This window comes from Lepus europaeus, chromosome 5, assembly GCF_033115175.1.
Source record: "Lepus europaeus isolate LE1 chromosome 5, mLepTim1.pri, whole genome shotgun sequence".
NCBI lineage: Eukaryota > Metazoa > Chordata > Mammalia > Lagomorpha > Leporidae > Lepus > Lepus europaeus.
The window spans coordinates 92741220-92759804 of NC_084831.1; the positions used below are offsets into that span (position 1 = coordinate 92741220).

Below are 18585 nucleotides of genomic sequence, written 5' to 3' on the forward strand. Positions count from 1 at the left end.
AGACTGCTCTATTACAACCAGCTGCCATTTGAACTTCCATCTACATAATTTGATCCAGCTTTCCCCTGATATGTGGAAGAGTGTTTCCTTCCATAGCAAATAAAAATGTGCATTTTACCCTTTGCGCTGTTGACAAGGCCCTGCCCTGATATTCCAAGAGGTGAACCTAGCTGGTTTCTTTCTACAAGAATCTTTATATTCAAGCCAAAGTTATTGTGCATAAGACATCCCTCAATGTGGGGGAATGAAGATGTACTTTTTAGAGGTCAGTTGATTCCATTTGCTAGACCTTCATCTTGGTGATCTCTTTGGAATTTGCTTTTGAAAAATTTGTTTTATGAGAATCATATAATAACATTAAATTCCTGTTATGTTACAAGATGCTTCTGGTTGAAAAAACTAGAGCAAAGTAGTTGTTAAAGCTAAGCAGGTTTGGCCGGCGCCGCGACTCACTAGGCTAATCCTCCGCCTGTGGCACTGGCACCCTGGGTTCTAGTCCCGGTCGGGGCGCCAGATTCTTGTCCCGGTTGCTCCTCTTCCAGTCCAGCTCTGTGCTGTGGCCAGAGAAGGCAGTGGAGGATGGCCCAAGTGATTGGGCCCCTGTACCCGCATGGGAGACCAGGAGAAACACCTGGCTCCTGGCTTCAGATCAGCGTGGTGCACCGGCCATTGGAGGGTGAACCAACGGTAAAGGAAGACCTTTCTCTCTCTCTCTCTCTCTCACTGTCCACTCTGCCTGTCAAAAAAAAAAAAAAAAGTTAAGCAGGTTTATTTCTTAAAGATATTCTCAGATTATGTGCTTATGTGATTTGAGAATCTGAGGAACTGCTTATTTCCTTGATTATATAGTGTTTGTTTCTTGCAGGACTGTTTCACGTAACACAGTTTTGGAATCCTTGAGTAATTATACTGATATCTAAAGTAATGCTGCTTCCGTGTGGACCATTGCTCATTCCTTATTGTCCTAGATTCAATTCAGAGATTGAAAGTAATAAATTATAATCTTCTATAGTAATTCCATATTACCAATCCATCTAAGCAGATGAATAGTAGACTTTTCTTGTTGCATACAATATATACCAATTAGGTTATTGTCGATTTATATTGTGATTTATTGTGGTATTGTGATTTATATGTGGGATGAATCATACTTAGTCATGTTCAGTAGACCCACATAATGATCCCTAGAAGACTGAAATAAAAATAATTATTCTTTGCTAGAGATAGTTTGAGAAGCACTGCTCTTTAAAAAATATTTATTTATATGAAAAACAGTTACAGAAAGAGAGGGAGAGACAGACAGTGATCTTAAATCTGCTGATTGACTCCCCAAATCAATGCAACACAGGAGCCAGGAGCTTCTTCCTGGTGTGGGGCCCAAGCACTTGGCCCATTGTCCTCTGCCTTCCCAGGTGCTTTAGCAGGGAACTGGATCAGAAGTGGAGCAGCCAGGACTGGAACCAGCACCCATATGGGATTCCAGCATCCTAGGTGGCAGATTTACCCACTAGGCCACAGCGCAGGCCACAGAATCACTGTTCTTAAGTTCCTTCTGTCTTTGAGTCTGTTTATCTCTTGCACTTAATATAGGTAGGGTCTTTACTCATTCCAAAACTTATTAAAGAGTTAAAGTACATAACAGAATAATGTCTGTTCTCAATAATATAATTAAGTGCAGTGAAAATTTCATTTTTAAGGCCAGCGCCGCAGCTCACTAGGCTAATCCTCCGCCTTGCGGCGCCGGCACACCGGGTTCTAGTCCCGGTCGGGGCACCGATCCTGTCCCAGTTGCCCCTCTTCCAGGCCAGCTCTCTGCTGTGGCTAGGGAGTGCAGTGGAGGATGGCCCAGGTCCTTGGGCCCTGCACCCCATGGGAGACCAGGATAAGCCCCTGGCTCCTGCCATCGGATCTGTGCGGTGCGCCGGCCGCAGCGCGCCTACCGCGGCGGCCATTGGAGGGTGAACCAACGGCAAAAGGAAGAGCTTTCTCTCTGTCTCTCTCTCACTGTCCACTCTGCCTGTCAAAAAAAAAAAAAAGAAAATTTCATTTTTACTTACTTTAAGATAAATCTTAAAACTATTTGTCATGAATAGAATTTCCAAAGTATTATGAACTTAACTATTTTGTTATTTGATTAAATGATGATTTCTGCATGACTTTCAAAAGCCATAGCTACAGCTATGTTTCTACATGGCTACTTCATTTATTATGTCTCATGTAAATTGTAAAGATTTTTCTTGTTTTTCAGATTACTGCTTTTTTATGAATTCTATTAGAAATGTTCTCACTAGTCCTCAGTATTCTGTAATATAATTATTTCTTAATTATCTATACAAATGAAATTGAGCTTAGCTGTGAAATGGACTGTTATACCATAACATAGACAGTCTATGCTTCATCCTGTCTTTGAACTAGATACATTTTTTTCCTGTAAATAAGTTAATTAGGCAATACAAGGACAGTGATTTCAAAACACAAAAACTGATTGAAAATATACCCAAACATGCATACGTTGCATGATACAGCATCTTAAATAAAGAAGGCAAGTTTGGGGCAGGTATTTTAGTACTGCAGGTTAAACTGCCACTTGGGATGCCTGCATATCTAAGTCCCTGAGTTTGAGTCTCACTTGTACTTCTAATCTAACTTCCTGTTAATGTTTAGCTCCGGAAGGCAGCAGAATATGGCTCAGGGACCTAGGTCCCTACTGCCCATGTGGGAGACCCGGATGGAATTCCCATCTCCTGAACTCAGACTGACCCAGCCTTGACTGTTGGGGATGTTTGGGGAATGAGCTAGTGGACAGAAGATCTCTCTCTGTTTCGATCTCTGTGTTGTGTGTGTGTCCTCTCTCTCTAAGTCTCCTTCTCTCTGTCACTGCCCTTTAAATAAATAAACTTTTAAAAAGGTTGAGATGAGTTTACTAATGAGAACATTAAAATTGGATAGCAATGTGCCTGCCACTAGTTAATTGTAAAATCCTAAACATGACTCTCTGTGCCCTATTTGCTACTCTGTCAGAGAATTAGTGATACTCTAACCTTAGACCCTGACCCCCATCCACATGTGCTCTCAAATCTGCAGTTGAATGAAATTAGAATGTATAAGTAACATACTTTAAGTAATAAGCCTAAACATTTTAATTCTACCTTGATAATTTTTCAGTAATCCAAAAGTAAATGTGTTCTTCCTTATGGTCTGCTATACTTTCAGTGTATTCATAAACGAAAATAGATACACTTCATGTTTGAAGTGTTATAATTAAACTGAACAAACCTCATTAATTAGCTTGTTGTAAGTCAAAATCAATAATATTTAGTATAGAAAAAGTATGAATTGAAAAGGTGACTATTTAAATCTTTCCTCTTATATTCCTCCTACAAAGATTTCCAGTATATGAAGGGTTTTCAAAAGCTTGTGGAAAATGCATATTATGAACAAAAATAGCCATGGCTTTTTAAAAAATGGAACCAAAATAAACTTGCCTTTTATTTTATTTTATTTTTCCACAAATGTTTTAAAGTCCTCTCGTATTATTTAAGACCTAATCTCCCCACATGTAAAAATAAGACAAATAGAATAAATCATGTTTAAATTTCCTTCTATCTTTATCAGATACTGAATAATAGAGAATAATAAAAAATGGACCACAAGATGGCGTTTGTAGCTAATGAGTTCTTTTATATTAACTGTGGTAGTCATTTAAGTATTGTGGCATTATAAGGGCATTATAAGGGCAGACTTACCACTTACGTGTTGAAAGATAATAAAGGTAATTTTTCAAAAATAATATATTACTATTACCATTTTAAGCTTATTAATGTTTTGAAAATTATAGCCTGGCAGATGATTTTCAGAAGCTGACCTTAGACTTTTTTAGAAGTGGAGTTTAATAAGTAATTTTGAGCTGTAGCAGAATCAGACAAGCTGCATTTCTCTGACAACAACTAATTTCTTCCTGGGTTGATTACATTTCAAAATTGCAAAGCATGCAGCTTCTGAAAGTTTTCAGTATTGTTTTGAATCTTACATTAAAATGTTATACACACTGCTATATGTTTTGCACAGGTTCTGCAATTTTTATAGATGCTAAATAATTTTGCAGTGATATTAGCCTCCTAAAGAAGGGAGTATAAATTTGAGTTTCAGTATTTCCTAAGATGTAGCTGATACTGGCTGTGCCCAAGTTCATTTGCAACAACATTAGAATATTTGGAGGACACTCAGTCATACTATCCATTGTTAGTTTATTGAGAGAGATGCAGTTATCATAACACCCTCTGGAAGGTATGTTTAGATTATTTGGTAAAATTAGAAACACAGCAACTTTTGCCTTACTATGGGAATTTCTGTACTTAAATATCTGGCAACGGTTGCATTTTATCACATTCCATAATATATATTATTGTTAATATGTTTAGCAAATTTCTATTTATTTTACGTTATTACCATAGAGATACATAGATCACATTTTACTGATTTTGACTTATGTGATAATTTAGATTAAACCAGTTCTTCTATCAGCTGTTTTAGATTGGAGGCATTGTGTATGGATATATTGAGAGCTCTGCTGGTGTTTTCACAGCATGGGCTGTGAATAGATGTAGATTTTGGCTTTAAGTGGAATGACCTCGAGGACATCTCTTTCAGTGAGCCCCAGTGTCCTCATCTAAGAAGTGCTGAAAAGAGGGGCCAGCGTTGTGGCCCAGAGGCTTAATCTGCCACTTGCAGTGTTGGCATCCGTTATGGTCACCAGCTTGAGCCCCAGCTGCCCCCCTCCAACCCAGCTCCCCTAATGCAAATGGAAAGCAGCAGAAGATGGCCCAAATAGTTGGGCTCCTGACACCTACCTGGGAGACCCATATGCCTGGCTTTGCCTGGGACCGGCTCCAGCCATTGCAGTTATTTGGAGAGTGAACCAGCAGATGGAAAATCACTCTTTTTAGGTCTCTCTCTGTCTCTCTCTCCTTCCCTTTGTCACTCTGCCTGTCAGCTAAATAAATAAATCTTTAAAGTGCTGAAAATAATAGTAATTACTTCATATATTTGAGTATTCAAATATAAATATATTTATGTATGTGATGGAATGTATAACAGTGAAAGAAAAGTCCTCATGGTAAAGTTTAATATTTCCAGTGAGACACCAAAGTGAATCCCATTTAAGCTTTCATGCTTTTAAGTATCTTTCCAGGAGTCTCAATCAGCATATCCCGTAAGCCATTAATTTTATCTTAGTCTGAAATTAACAGTATAGAAAGCAACTTTCAAATATGCTAAGTGAATGAATAAAAGAAAAGCACTGAACTCAGGGTCTTAACACAGAGTAATATGTAGGCTACTAGTAGTAATAGTTGTAGTGGTAATAAAATATTTCTCCTGTGTTTAGAAACCTTTTAAAAATAATGCATTTCTTTTTCTTTTTAATTTTTTTCATCTACTTGAAATGCAGAGCAAGAGAGAGAAAGGAGGGGGAGGCAGACAGAGATATCCCATCCACTTGTTCATTCCCCAAATGGTTGCAACAGCTAGGGCTGGGCCAGGCCGAAGCTCGGAGCCAGGGTCTCCATCCTAGACTCCCACATGGTGACAGGGGCCCAAGCACTTGGGCCATCATCTGTCTTCCCAGATACATTAGCAGAAAGCTGGATTGGAAACAGAGCACTTGGGACTTGAACCAGCACTCTGTATGGAGTGTGTGCATGCCCAGCAGCAGCTCAACCTGCCATGCCACAGTGTCTAAGCTTATGAATCTGAACCTTAAAAATTATTTATAATGATAGTTATCTCATCAATACCAAATACTGGGGACATAGGTAGTTTTAGGTTTGCTGCATTCCACACTGAGTCATGCCTGGCAGAGCAAAGTTTATTTACAAATTGTGATCTCATTTGCCAACTTCTTGTCAGCCACAATTAACCTTTGGAAACCGTTCAATTGCAGTTTTAGGATGAAACTTAATGGAAACACTTAGTGCAAGCCTATTATTTTATGCATAGATAAACAGGTCCAGAAAAGTGAAGAAATTTGCCTGAAATCACTCTTGTGGGATAGAATTTAATCATATCCCAGGAGCTTGAGAAATTAGTGATTCTTCAATGTGGAGGTATCCTTTGAGAGCTATATGGTATCCATTATACCATTATTGCCACATTTGCTCTTTAGAAACTTGGTGGCATCTGCTTGTGGGAGTACTAACCAGCGCACAAGAACTGAGAGGCACTTAAGTTACCTCTTCTAATGGCAAATGTCATCATCACCTTTGTGATGCATCGAGAGATGTCTTTTCAAAATTGAAGACTTAGACACTAAAATTAATTTTCTAAGTATTGCATTTTTTGTATTTTAGAAGGATTTAAGCAACCATGTAGCAATTAAAGGGCTGTGTTTATCTACTGAGTCTGTTTATGCTGGTGCTGTCTCACCTTCCCAGCCATGATGCATCTCTTCCTCAAACTTCTGTCCTTAGAGAGGAGCTACAGCTTTTAAGTTTTGAATACAAACTGCAGCCACCTGAGGGAAAGCAGGCTTTTGATTCCCAGTGAACAAAGATATGTGGTAAACTTACTTTCCAGTTCCCCTACATGCTGGATAATATTAGTTTGATAGCAATGCAAAGCCAAGTATCAAATGAAAATACTTTTTATAAAATTTTACTTATTTTAACTTTATTTTTTAATTTTTTAGTTTTCATTTTAATTATTTTTATCAGATTCCATCTGGTTTGTAGGTACAATTCTAAGAACATGATATCCTCTGCCTCCCTCACTCCCTTCTTCCCACTCTCTCCCTCCCACCACCCTTCCTTCTCCCTTTCTTTTTTAGTTTTTGAGATAGCATATTTTAAATTAACATTACAGTAAAAAGGCTTAATACTTCACCGAATAAGAGGTTTAGTACATAAACAGCAAAGAGACCCTAGTTTAGCATGAATATAAACAATGACTATAAACAAAGACTATAAACAGTAATTCAATGGAAAAATATCCATTTCACCCATATGCCGTAAATTTCAATCACAAAAACTATAGTAGTATAGCATTCTTTATTAAAATATTGTATTTATTTATTTGAGAAGCAGAGTTATAGACAGAGAGAGGGAGAGACGGAGAGAAAGGTCTTCCATCCACTTGTTTACTCCCCAATTGGCTGCAGTGACTGGCGCTGGGCTGATCCAAAGCCAGGAGCCAGGAGTTAGGAGCTTCTTTAGGGTCTCCCACGTGGGTGCAGGGTCCCAAACACTTAACGCCATCTTCCACTGCTTTCCCAGGCCATAAGCAGAGAGCTGGATCTGAAGAGGAGCAATCAGGACATGAGCTGGTGCCCACAGGGGATGCCAGTGCTGCAGGCAGAGGCTTAGCTTACTATAGCATAAAGCCAGACCCCAGTAGAATCACATTCTTAACCATTGGTTTGACAAAGTTATAAAATAAACTTTTACAAAACTATATTTGCAGCAATGCTGATACACACAGACATTTCTTTCTTCTTTGTTTCTTTTTTGGTGTTGTTTTTTAAATTTTAGCTCCAACATATAAGGGAGAGCATGTGATATTTGTGTTTCTGGGTCCGGCTTATTTCACTCAACATGATGTCCCTCTTTGGCATTCATTTCACTGCAAATGGTAGAATTTTATTCTTTCTTAGAGCTGAATAATATTCCTTATGTATATGCATTTTCTTTATCCATTCATCTGATGATAGACACCTTGGCTGATTATGAATTTTGGCTATGGTGAATAGTGCTGCTGTAAACCTGGTGGTTCAGGTAGCTCATTGATGCAATGGGTTCAAGTCTTTTGGGTACATACCCAGTAGTGGGATTGCCAGATCATATGGCAAGTCTATTTCTAGCATTTTAAGAAATCACCACCCTGTTTTCCATAGTAGCGGCATTAGTTTATATTCCCAACAATGTTCCAGTTACCATAATTCTAAACACACTGAACTCACTGAGCTAAATTGTTTATGTTGTATGAACAGTCTACTTCTTGAGTTTTACTGTTTTCATGCTCAAAAGAAAGCAAGAGTGAGTAAAGGGACTTGAAAAGTTTGGAGGTCATATTTTCTTTATTTTTAAAATATTTATGCCCATTAACTTGTTACCGTTATATTGGATAGCTCAAGTGAATATTAAACATCAACAGGAAGAGGCAGAGTTTATTTAATAAAAATCTGTTTCTCAGGATGCCCAGAGATTTAGTAGCATCAAAGACAGCTCCTGAGGTTCAAGGTCAGATCTTCAGCTTTGCAGGCCCAAAATGGCTTATGGTCAGCAACCTGAGTGTAGATTGGGCTTTTAGAGGAAAACTTAAAGAAATCAGAATGTCAGCTGGTTGCTACCCAGATTCATGGTTTGTGATGCTCAGCATATTGTCATCAGTTGTTCAGTGCATTCCTTCTTTATGGCCATCTGCATTTACTGAGCATTTAGGATAGCCTCACATGTGTTAAGTCAGTTGTTTCCAAAGTTTATATCAGTATATGCTCCTGGAAATGTATAAAAAAGTTATACACACGAGAGTTCTGCACAATAGGGTGACTATAGGTAAGATACTGTGTATTTCTCCAAAAAATACTGGAAGAATTTTGGATATTTTCTCTGTAAGGAAATGTAAAATGTTTGAATAGATAGATATATTTACTCTGATTGGATATTATACAATATATTCATGTGTTGAAATATCACATGATACCCTATAAATATGTGTAATTTTAATATGTCAGTTAAGAGCTTATAAAATGTAGAATAGCTAATGTATGTTAAAAATTGTCAGCAAATTAAAAACAGGAGAAAAATCTCAGCCTTAATTTTCCAATAGGAAAATCCACAAAAAACACACTCAGGACATAAATATTAGCTATTGGTATTTTACTTCTTTGTAATGTTAAGGAAAAGACATTAAAACTCAGCTCTAAAAATACTTACAAAATCTACTTCACCAAATTTCAAGTATGGAAAAGGAAATTTCAAAATATAAATTAAAAAGTGCAAAAAATTCTATCCACAATGTATATAAAAAAGCTATTCACTGGGTCAGGAGGGCTGATAAAAAGCGGAACTACTGGTCTCTTCTGTGCAAATGTGTAAACAATCTGCTACCTGTTCAACCTGCAGGGCAGCCCGAAGCCATTCAGCTTGCAGAAGATGTATCTTTGCTCAATGTCCTTACCATTAATTTTTTTAAAGATTTTATTTATTTAAAAAACAGAGGTACAGAGATAGGTAGATACAGAGAGAGAGAGAAAGGTCTTACATCTGGTGGTATACTCCCCAAATGGCTGCAATAGCTGGAGCTGAGCCGATCCAAAGCCAGGAACCAAGAGCTTCTTCTGGGTGCAGCAGCCCAAGGACTTGAGCTATCCTCTGCTGCAGTGCAAATAATTATACATTACATTTTTTGTACTCTGTTAGTTACTACAGATCAAGGAAAATATGATATTTGTCTTTTTGGGACTGGCTTATTTCATTAAGTGTAATGGTTTCCAGTTGTATCCATCTTGTGAAAGACAGAATTTGTCTTATTGGTAATAACCAATCTGACTGGAGCAAGGGAGATCTCATTGTGGTTTTGATTTTTATTTTCCTGATGATTAGAGACATTGCACATTTTTTCATGGACATAATGGTCACTTGTTTCTCTTTCTTGGGTTAATGTCTGTTTAGATCTATTGCTCTTTTTTAAATTGGATTCCTTATATTTCCTGGCTACTGACCCTCATAGAAATAGAATTTGCAAACTTTTCCCCCATTCTACAATTTGTGTTTTCATTCTGTTGTTTCATTCCTTTGTTGTGCCAAAGAGCTTCACTTTGATGAAATTCCATTTGTCTGTTTTTATATTTCTCTTGTTGTTTCAGGGTCGCATCCAAAAAATCCTTTTTCATTCTAAGTTCTGAAGCATCTCTCTAGGAGATGGCAGTTTCAAAATTTCAGGTCATTCATTTAGAGCTTCAATCCATGTTGATTTGATTTTTGTGCCTCGTGAGAGATAGCATGGGGAGGTAGTGGTTAGTTTCACTTTCTACATGTGGCTATCCAATTTTCCCAGTGCCACTGATTAAAAAAATATCCTTTTTCCAATGTATATTCTTACCACCTTTGCCAAAGATCAGTTGGCTACAGACATATGGGATTTTTCTACAGTTTCTGTTACCTTCCTTTGATATTTGTATCTGTTTTAATGCCGATACCACACAGTTTAGATCAGTACAGCTTTTTAATATGTTCTAAAGTCAGATTGTGTAATGCCTCCTGCTTTGTTGTTTTTGCTCAAGATTGGTTTGGCAATGCAAATTCTTTGGTAAATTTTAGAAATGTTCATATTTTGATGGGGATTGCATTGAATCTATAAATTGCTTTAGTAGTATGGGCATTTTAATCATATTGAGTCTTCCAATCTGTGAACATGGATGTCTTTCCATTTATTTGTGTTGTCTTCAATTATTTTTCAGCAATGTTTATAGTTTTTGCTGTACAGGTTCTATTTGACTAAGTTTTTGTGTATTTATCTGTGTACACACATTCATGGGATGAATCTAACTTGATTGTGGTAAAAAATCTTTTTTATATGCTATTGGATTTAGTTTGTTGGTATTTGGTTGAAGATTTTTGCATTTATATTCATCAGAGATATTGGTCTGTAGCTATTTCATTTTGTTATGTCATTATATGGTTTGGAATCACATAAAAGCTGGACTCAATAAATTTAGAATAATTTTCTATTTTATCTTTTGGAATAATTTAAGAAAAGTTGGTGTCCATTTTTAAGGAATTGGTAGAATTCAACAATGAACTTATCTGGTCCTCAGTTTATCTTTGATGGGAAATTATTATTATTATTATTATTATTAATTCATTTTCTCTACTAATTATTGGTCTATATAGGCATTCTATTTTTTCATGATTAAATTTTGCTAAAGTGTATGCTCCAGTATTTTTTCATTTCTTGTAAGCTATCGGTGTTTTTGCTGTATAATTGTTTTATTATAAAACTATTATATTTCCGAAGATCCTTTGCATTTCTGTGGTGTTAGTTGTAATGTCTTCCTTTTCATCTCTGATTTTATTTATTTGAGTTTCCTCTCTGTTTACCAACGTAGCACTGAGACTCATATACAGTGCTGTCATTTCTTAATGTTTGCCCAGGATTGGCAACAGGTCTGATACAGACAGCCTCTTGGTTTCCCAGGCTGTCACAAAGCTGGGTTGCACCTGGTTTTCACAGTTGCCAGGCCCTGTGCAATCTTGAAGCATACATGTGGCTGGCAATGATACACGCCACAGTGAGTCTGTCCCACCAGGGTGTAGGTCTCCATCTGATACTGAGGCAACTATACACACTCCATCTGTGGGCATTGTCCTGGGGAGTAGAGGCCTTTGGACTTCATCAGGTGCTAGGTCTCCTAGACCCTGGTATGGGCTCTAATGCAAGGTTATAAATTCCCTTTCTTGCCCTGCTCCCTATCAGAGGGAGTCTTGTTCTGCTGAAGACAGGAGATTGGAGGAGTTGTGGCAGAGGTAGCCTCCCAGCTTTTTGGCTAGGGAGAATCTAAAGACAGTCTACTGATACAGGCCTGTGGGCAGAGGCTTGGGATCTTGCTGGCACTAGTTTTCTAGTGTTGGGCCTTTAATATAGTCAGTTATTTTGATTTATCTTTGAATGTTAATCCAATCTTGCATTCTTGGGAAAATCCCCATTTCTTCATAATGTATAGTTATTTGTATAGTTATTTGTACACATGGTTGGATTTGATTTGCTGAATTTTCTTTACAACTTTTAGCTATATGTCTGTAAGGAATTCTGGTCTGTGCTTTTATTCTCTTGTGATGTATTTGGTTTTTGTTACATTGGAAAGAATTTCTGTGTCTTCAGTTTTCTGGATGATTTTCTATAAAATTAGAGTGCCTTCTTCCTTAAATGTTTAATAGAATTCACCAGTTAAGATTTCCAGAACCGGAGTTTTCTTTGTTGGAAAATAATGAACTACAAATCCAAACTCATTTTGGTTATTTGTATCTTCTTAATGAGATTGTGTCTTTCAAGAAATTGGTCCATTTCATCTGTGTTGTCAAATGTATAGATAAGTTCTTTATAGTATTTCCTTTTTGGTTTCACTCTTTCATTGATTCCTACTGTGTTCTTTTCCTCCATATTATATTGAATTTGATTTTTTTCTATTACAGTTTTCAAGGTGGAAACCAAAAGCATTGATTTGAATCCTTTCCTCTTTTCTAATGTAGGTGGATAAAGTAGTACTATGAACTTCATGAGTTAGTGACATATCAAAATTTTTGTTATCTTGTGTTTCCGTTTTCATTAAATTTAAAATACTTTCTGGTTTCCCTTTTGATTTCTTTTTTGGCATAAGGATTACTTATGATTATCCTATTTAAATTAAATATTTGGTGAGTTTTCATGAATCTTTATATTACTGATTTTAGTTTGATTCCATTTTGTTCCAAAAAAAATTTCATAAGACTTGAATCTTTTTAAATTTATTGAAACTATGTATGTGGCCCAAAATATGGCCTGCTTTGGTAAATTTTATATTTGTACATGAAAGAAAATATATATTTTGCTTTTGTCTATATGTATCATTTAGGCAATTAATAGTATTGTTCAGCTCTCCCAAGTTACTGCTTCTTTTCTGTGTACATATTCTGTCAACATCAGAAGACTATCAAAATGAGTTATAATTATAGATTTGTCTTTTTCCTTGCATTTATGTCAGTTTTTGTTTTCATATATTTTGAAGCTTTCTCATTGTGTTTGTAAACATTTTAAATACTGTATTCTAGATGAATTGGCCCTTTTATCATTATGATATGATCATGTTTATCTTTGATCTATTTTGAGATTAGTATAACCATTCTACCTTTGCCCTTGGCATGCATTGTATGATATATGTTTTTCACTCTTTTAAGTTCAACTTTATGTCCCTATATCTTAGATATTTATAAAAAATTTACACAGAATTTAAATGGCTTCTATAAGTTCTTCAATAGGTAATCTACATATTTATTGGGAGATTTAGGCTTAAGACACCTAAATTGATTATTGATATAGTTTGTGTCTGTTACTTTGCCCTTATTTTCTTTGTGCAGAATTCATGATTACCATTTTCCTCTTTCTGCTTTCTTTGGGTTAATCATTTTAGAGCTCTTGTTTGTGTATTAGACACAATCCTTTTATTTGTTATCTAAGCAGCAAAGTGTTTTAGCACATTAATGACCATGTTAACCATTCATCACAGCAGACAATCATAATATTTGCTAATTTTTGAGCACCTTCTTTGTGCTGGGCATTCTGCGTGGAGATTTATATAGATTATATAAGTTTATTTTCACAATCACCATAAGTGGTAAATACTATCATTAATCTAATAGCTGAAGAAACTATCACTAAGCTACTAATAATTCACTGACTTTACCAAACTCATGCTTGATGTAGTGGGATTCAAATCTGACACATGCTTGTGTCGTCACTCCTCTGGAAGCCTGTAGCCTGCCTCATTAGATCCAAATAGATCCATCTTTTTCTCAGTATCTTAGAGTTCTTTTGTCTCACCTGAAATGGTTTAATAGCAGATTGATTTAGTAAACTGATCCATGCTATTTTTTTTATTTTTTAATATGTTTCCCCTCATTAAAAATTAAAATGTGTAAGAACTGTAAAGGATTCTGGCAAAATGATGGAAGATAGGAGCAGGACAGATTGGTACAGGAACAGATATGTGCAAATTTATGAGTCCTTTCAACACTGAAAGTGATCTCCTCCATGGTATGTTTCCATTATCCAGTGCCTTGCTACATGGGAATCATTCCTTACATCACAGACTGACCTCCACTTAGAAGAAGACTCTGAAGATAAACTTTAACCCTATTGAGCACTTCCGTTTGATCTTTGGGGGCTGCATCTATCAACCAAATTTATTTTTTCTCGATCAGCTGTGTGCTTTACCAAGTGGATGAGAAATGTTTCACACTATCTGGAAAACCAACAACTTGAAAACTCAGGTATTCCAGGTCATTAACATGAATTTGGAGACACATACATCTATCTATATAGATATGTCTGTATAGAGAGATTTAGCTTCTTTTTAATTATGTTCTTAAATTTGTGTGCCAATAATTGCATATAGAAAATTTTTTCCTTAAATACTTGACTGTGGAACGTGACATTTTAAATATGATGGAAAGACTGTTTTAATAAAAGTTTAATATGAAATGATTGGTTATGGTGTGTTCTTTTTCTACCAGTAGATCAGGCTTGTAAAACAGATTATAATATTAATTCAGCATATGTTAACAAATACACTGTGTATTTCATCTGAAATTTTACTCATTTTGATATCAGAAAACTCAATTTTCCAACAGCTAACGTTTAATAATTAATTATATTTAATTATATTTAATTATATTTAATGATATATAATTAAACGTTAGCTGTTGGAAAATTGAGTTGTTAAAAGTTAAGCAATGTTTTCCACAATTAACTAAAAAAATTTCCAGGAGATTTAAATTATTTGTCATTAGTTAGAAATCCTTACACAATCACATTACCACCAGTAAATATATTCTGTTTTTCTGGTATGTTTTCATACTCCTGACAGGTCACAGGTCATTTTCATGTTCTGAGATAGCCAGTATGTATTCAGTTTATTCTCTGTCCATTTAGTCAGTGTTTACCTTTTACAAAGCACAAGTATAGGTATTTAAGGGTAGTGCATCCCATATGGGCCCCGGTTCTAGTCCCAGCTTCTCCACTTCCTATCCAGCTATCTGAAATGGCTTGGGAAAACAGTGGAAGATGGCCCAAGTGCTTGGGTCCCTGCATGCATATGGAAGACCTGGAACAGGCTCCTGGTTCATAGCTTCAGATCAGCCCAGATCTGGCCATTGTAGCCATTTGGGGAGCAAACCAGTGAATTGGAAGACTTCTCTCTCTTCCTCTGCCTTTCAAATAAATAAATAAATCTAAAAAAAAAAATAAAAAAATAAAAAAAGCTAAAAAGGAAGTTGTAGTCACTTTATTCTCAGGGTTTATATTCTGATAATTTTGGTCATAGAGTGAGATTCTGTCCAGATTCTGTCCCGGTTGCTCCTCTTCCAGTTCAGCTCTCTGCTGTGGCCCGGGAAGGCAATGGAGGATGGCCCAAGTGCTTGGGCCCTGCACCCGCATGGGAGACCAGGAGGAAACACCTGGCTCCTGGCTTCGGATCAGCGCAGCGCACCGGCCGTGGCGGCCATTTGAGGGTTGAACCAATGGAAAAGGAAGACCTTTCTGTCTTTCTCTCTCACTGTATAACTCTGCCTGTTAAAAAATAAATAAATAAATAAAAAGCTAAAAAGCAAGTTGTACTCACTTTATTCTCAGGGTTTATTTTCTAATAATTTTGGTCATAGAGTGATTTCCTTTATTTTTATAGCTGTATGAGTAAACTGACCCTGTAAATTTTTGCTAATTTTTGGATTTAGATATTTCTTTCTTCTTTTTTTTTTTTTTTTTTTTGACAGGCAGAGTTAGATGGTGAGAGAGAGACAGAGAGAGAGAGTTATAGACAGTGATAGAGAGAAAGGTCTTTCTTTTCCGTTGGTTCACCCCCCAAATGGCTGCTATGGCCGATGCTGTGCTGATCCGAAGCCAGGAGCCAGGTGCTTCCTCCTGGTCTCCCATGCAGGTGCAGGGTCCAAGCACTTGGGCCATCCTCCACTGCCTTCCTGGGCCACAGCAGAGAGCTGAACTGGAAGAGGAGCAACCAGGACAGAATCCGGTGGCCCAACCGGGACTAGAACCCGGGGTGCCAGCACCGCAGGTGGAGCATTAGTCTAGTGAGCTGCGGCGCCGGCCAAGCTCACAGATTGTTAAGACACACACGCGTTCATGCACACACTTTATATATACAGGAAATCATTACTTGACATGCTTATTCCTTCATTTGCCTCATTACAGGGATAATTTTATATTCTCTGAACTTTTTGGGACTCCGTTTATGCTCTTAACCATCTATTTCACAATCAACTTTTGTATTCTCTGTTGTAGACAGGTTCATAAGTTCTTTTATATAACTTTTCAGAATCCACACTTGAATCTGCTCTGATGAAGCCTTTTTGATTTATTTTCTTTTTTTCTTCCCTGTGGCCCTGTTTCCTCATCTGTCTTTTCCTAGTTTTCTTTCAGGGTTCTTATGATTGCACTTGACAAAAGAACATGTCAAACTACTTTGAAAAAAAGTGAATTGGCTATCTTACATAACCAAAAATAAAAAGATAGATTTTAATTTAACTTGTCCTAGCAGGATCTTCACTCTGTTCTTAATTCCTACTTATTTTGATTGAGTTGCTTGCACTTCTTCCTATTACTCTGTTCTGTGAGGCTAATTCTGTAGTTTATCAACTGGACGTCAACTTGAGTCCCAGGAAACATTCAGCACAGCTGGAGACATTTTTGGTTGTTATCCTGAGGGAAGATGGTGCCACTGGCATCTAGTGGATAGAGGTAAAGGATGCTGCTAAACATGCTATAATGCATAAAACAGCCACGAACAAAGAATTGTCTGACCACAAATGTCAGTAACTCTGAGGTTGAGAAATATTGTGTATATTAACATCTAATGGTCCCCAGCTCACAAATGCCCACATTTGCTACAGGAAAGTAAAGAGATCTATTCTCTGAACTACAATTCACTTGAAAATTTCCATGGAAGAACTGGCTTTGGATATGCCTCACTTATCTCATCCCTTTCATAACCACTGTTTATGGCTAGGAGCCAATATGCCTTTACTAACATGGCAGAGGGCAATTCTGATTTCTACACGTAACAGCAGGTAGAGGGTCTGACCAAAAGAACATGGCAGTTTTCATTCAGACATGTTAAATACTGACCACTCAAAACAAGGGCCTGCTTTACCCAGAGGAAAGAGCATCAGGGAAGATTAAATGATGTATTACATGTCCACACTATAATTTTAAATGAACGTATGTTTTCATCCACCAAGAATTTTAGTAGTTCTGTATGTTTATGTAATAAATACTATTCTTATAAAAAAGACTAATGTAAAAATAACTATTCAAATAGCATGTATTTGAGACTACAAGTAGTACATTAAACATTAGTCCATGGGGCTGACTCTGTGGCATAATGGGTTAAGCTGCCGCATGCAATGCCAGCATCCCATATATGGGTGCCAGTTTGAGATCTGGCTGCTCCACTTCCAGTCCAGCTCTCTGCTGTGGCCTGGGAATGCAGTAGAAGATGGCCCAAGTCTTTGGGCCCCTGTACCTGCATGGGAGACCTGGAAGAAGTCCTGGCTTCAAATGGGTGCAGCTCCAACTGTTGTAGCCATCTGGGGAGTGAACCAGCAGATGGAAGACTCTCTCTCTCTCTCTCTCTCTCTCTCTCTCTCTCTCTCTCTCTCTCTCCTTCTCTCTCTGTGTAACTCTGACTTTCAAATAAGTAAATAAATCTTTAAAAAAAATTAGCCCAGCACATACCAGTTACATAGGAAGTCAATCATAATTTTGACTAAGAAATAGCACAAGATTCTGAAATTAGGGTTGTTCTGACCCTCATCTCTATTAAGTATAATAAGCTTTACATTAAGTTTGATAGATAAACTGCAAAAAAATTGTTCTTATGCTGAAAAACTGAATTGAGTTTCCACAGAAGCATAGCGATTGGTGAATATTTTGAATGATGAAGCTGTGATCCTTTCTTGTACAAATGTGTATGTTCAACTGTAAGTCTGTCTTCACATAAATGGGAGAAATGAGAAACTGCCACACCCAGTTTCTCTAAAGATCATATTCCAAATGCTCTTTCATGATGATTTAAAAGTCAATAATAATAAAATTAGTCTATTGTGTGGAGATTTTTTGTTCTATTTTGAAGTCTTTTAAAGACACAATAGTACCTGGAAAATGGCATTTAAACACCTTTATGTTAACTAACTATACCTATAATGTCTCCTGCTTTGACTTCTTTCAATATGTTATGTTTGACTTCTTTCAACATGTGCTTCATAATTCTGATTAGGTTAGGATACGGTTAGGGGCCAGTGTTGTGGCATAGCAGGTAAATGCAGCACCTGCAGCACCAGCATCCCATATGGCTCCACTTCCAATCCCACTCCCTACTAATGCAAATGGGAAAGCAGCAAAGGACAGGGCCCTAAATCTGTGGGATACCAGGATTAAGCTCCTGGTTTCTGGCTTCCACCAAGCCCATCCCTGGCGGTTCCAGCTATTTGGGTAACCAACGGATGAAAGACCTCTCTCTCTCTCTCTCTCTCTCTTTCTCTCTATGTAACTCTGCCTTTCAAATAAACAAAATAAATCTTAAAAAAAAGATGGGGTTATTCCTACCTTCTCTCCTGAAAATGAAAAGGACAACCATGTATTTCTTCCAACTACAGAGTGATGAGGGCCACTTGATTGGCATAGTGTAAGTGCCACATTAAGCTGTTAAATATTTTCTTTCTGTCATCCCTCAGATTTGCTTAGTTCAAACACCCTGGAACCATGGCATTGGAAAATCAGACCTCGGTATTATCTCCATCAACCTTTATCATGAGACTCCAAGTC

At 37.0% G+C, this 18585-nt stretch overlaps 1 protein-coding gene across 3 annotated transcripts in view; it reads left to right on the plus strand.

Annotated features, from left to right (window-relative positions):
* Positions 1 to 18585, plus strand: part of SNX7 (sorting nexin 7) — a 148977-nt gene that overhangs the window by 92744 nt on the left and 37648 nt on the right. Inside the window, exon 9 of one of the 3 annotated variants that reach the window (XM_062191804.1) lies at positions 13802 to 14232. The exons of the other annotated variants lie outside the window; for them this stretch is intronic. Coding sequence (XP_062047788.1) covers positions 13802 to 13879 — 78 coding nt within the window. The 3' untranslated portion in view covers positions 13880 to 14232. Of the gene's footprint in view, positions 1 to 13801; positions 14233 to 18585 lie in introns of those variants that run through there. 3 annotated transcript variants of the gene reach the window in all.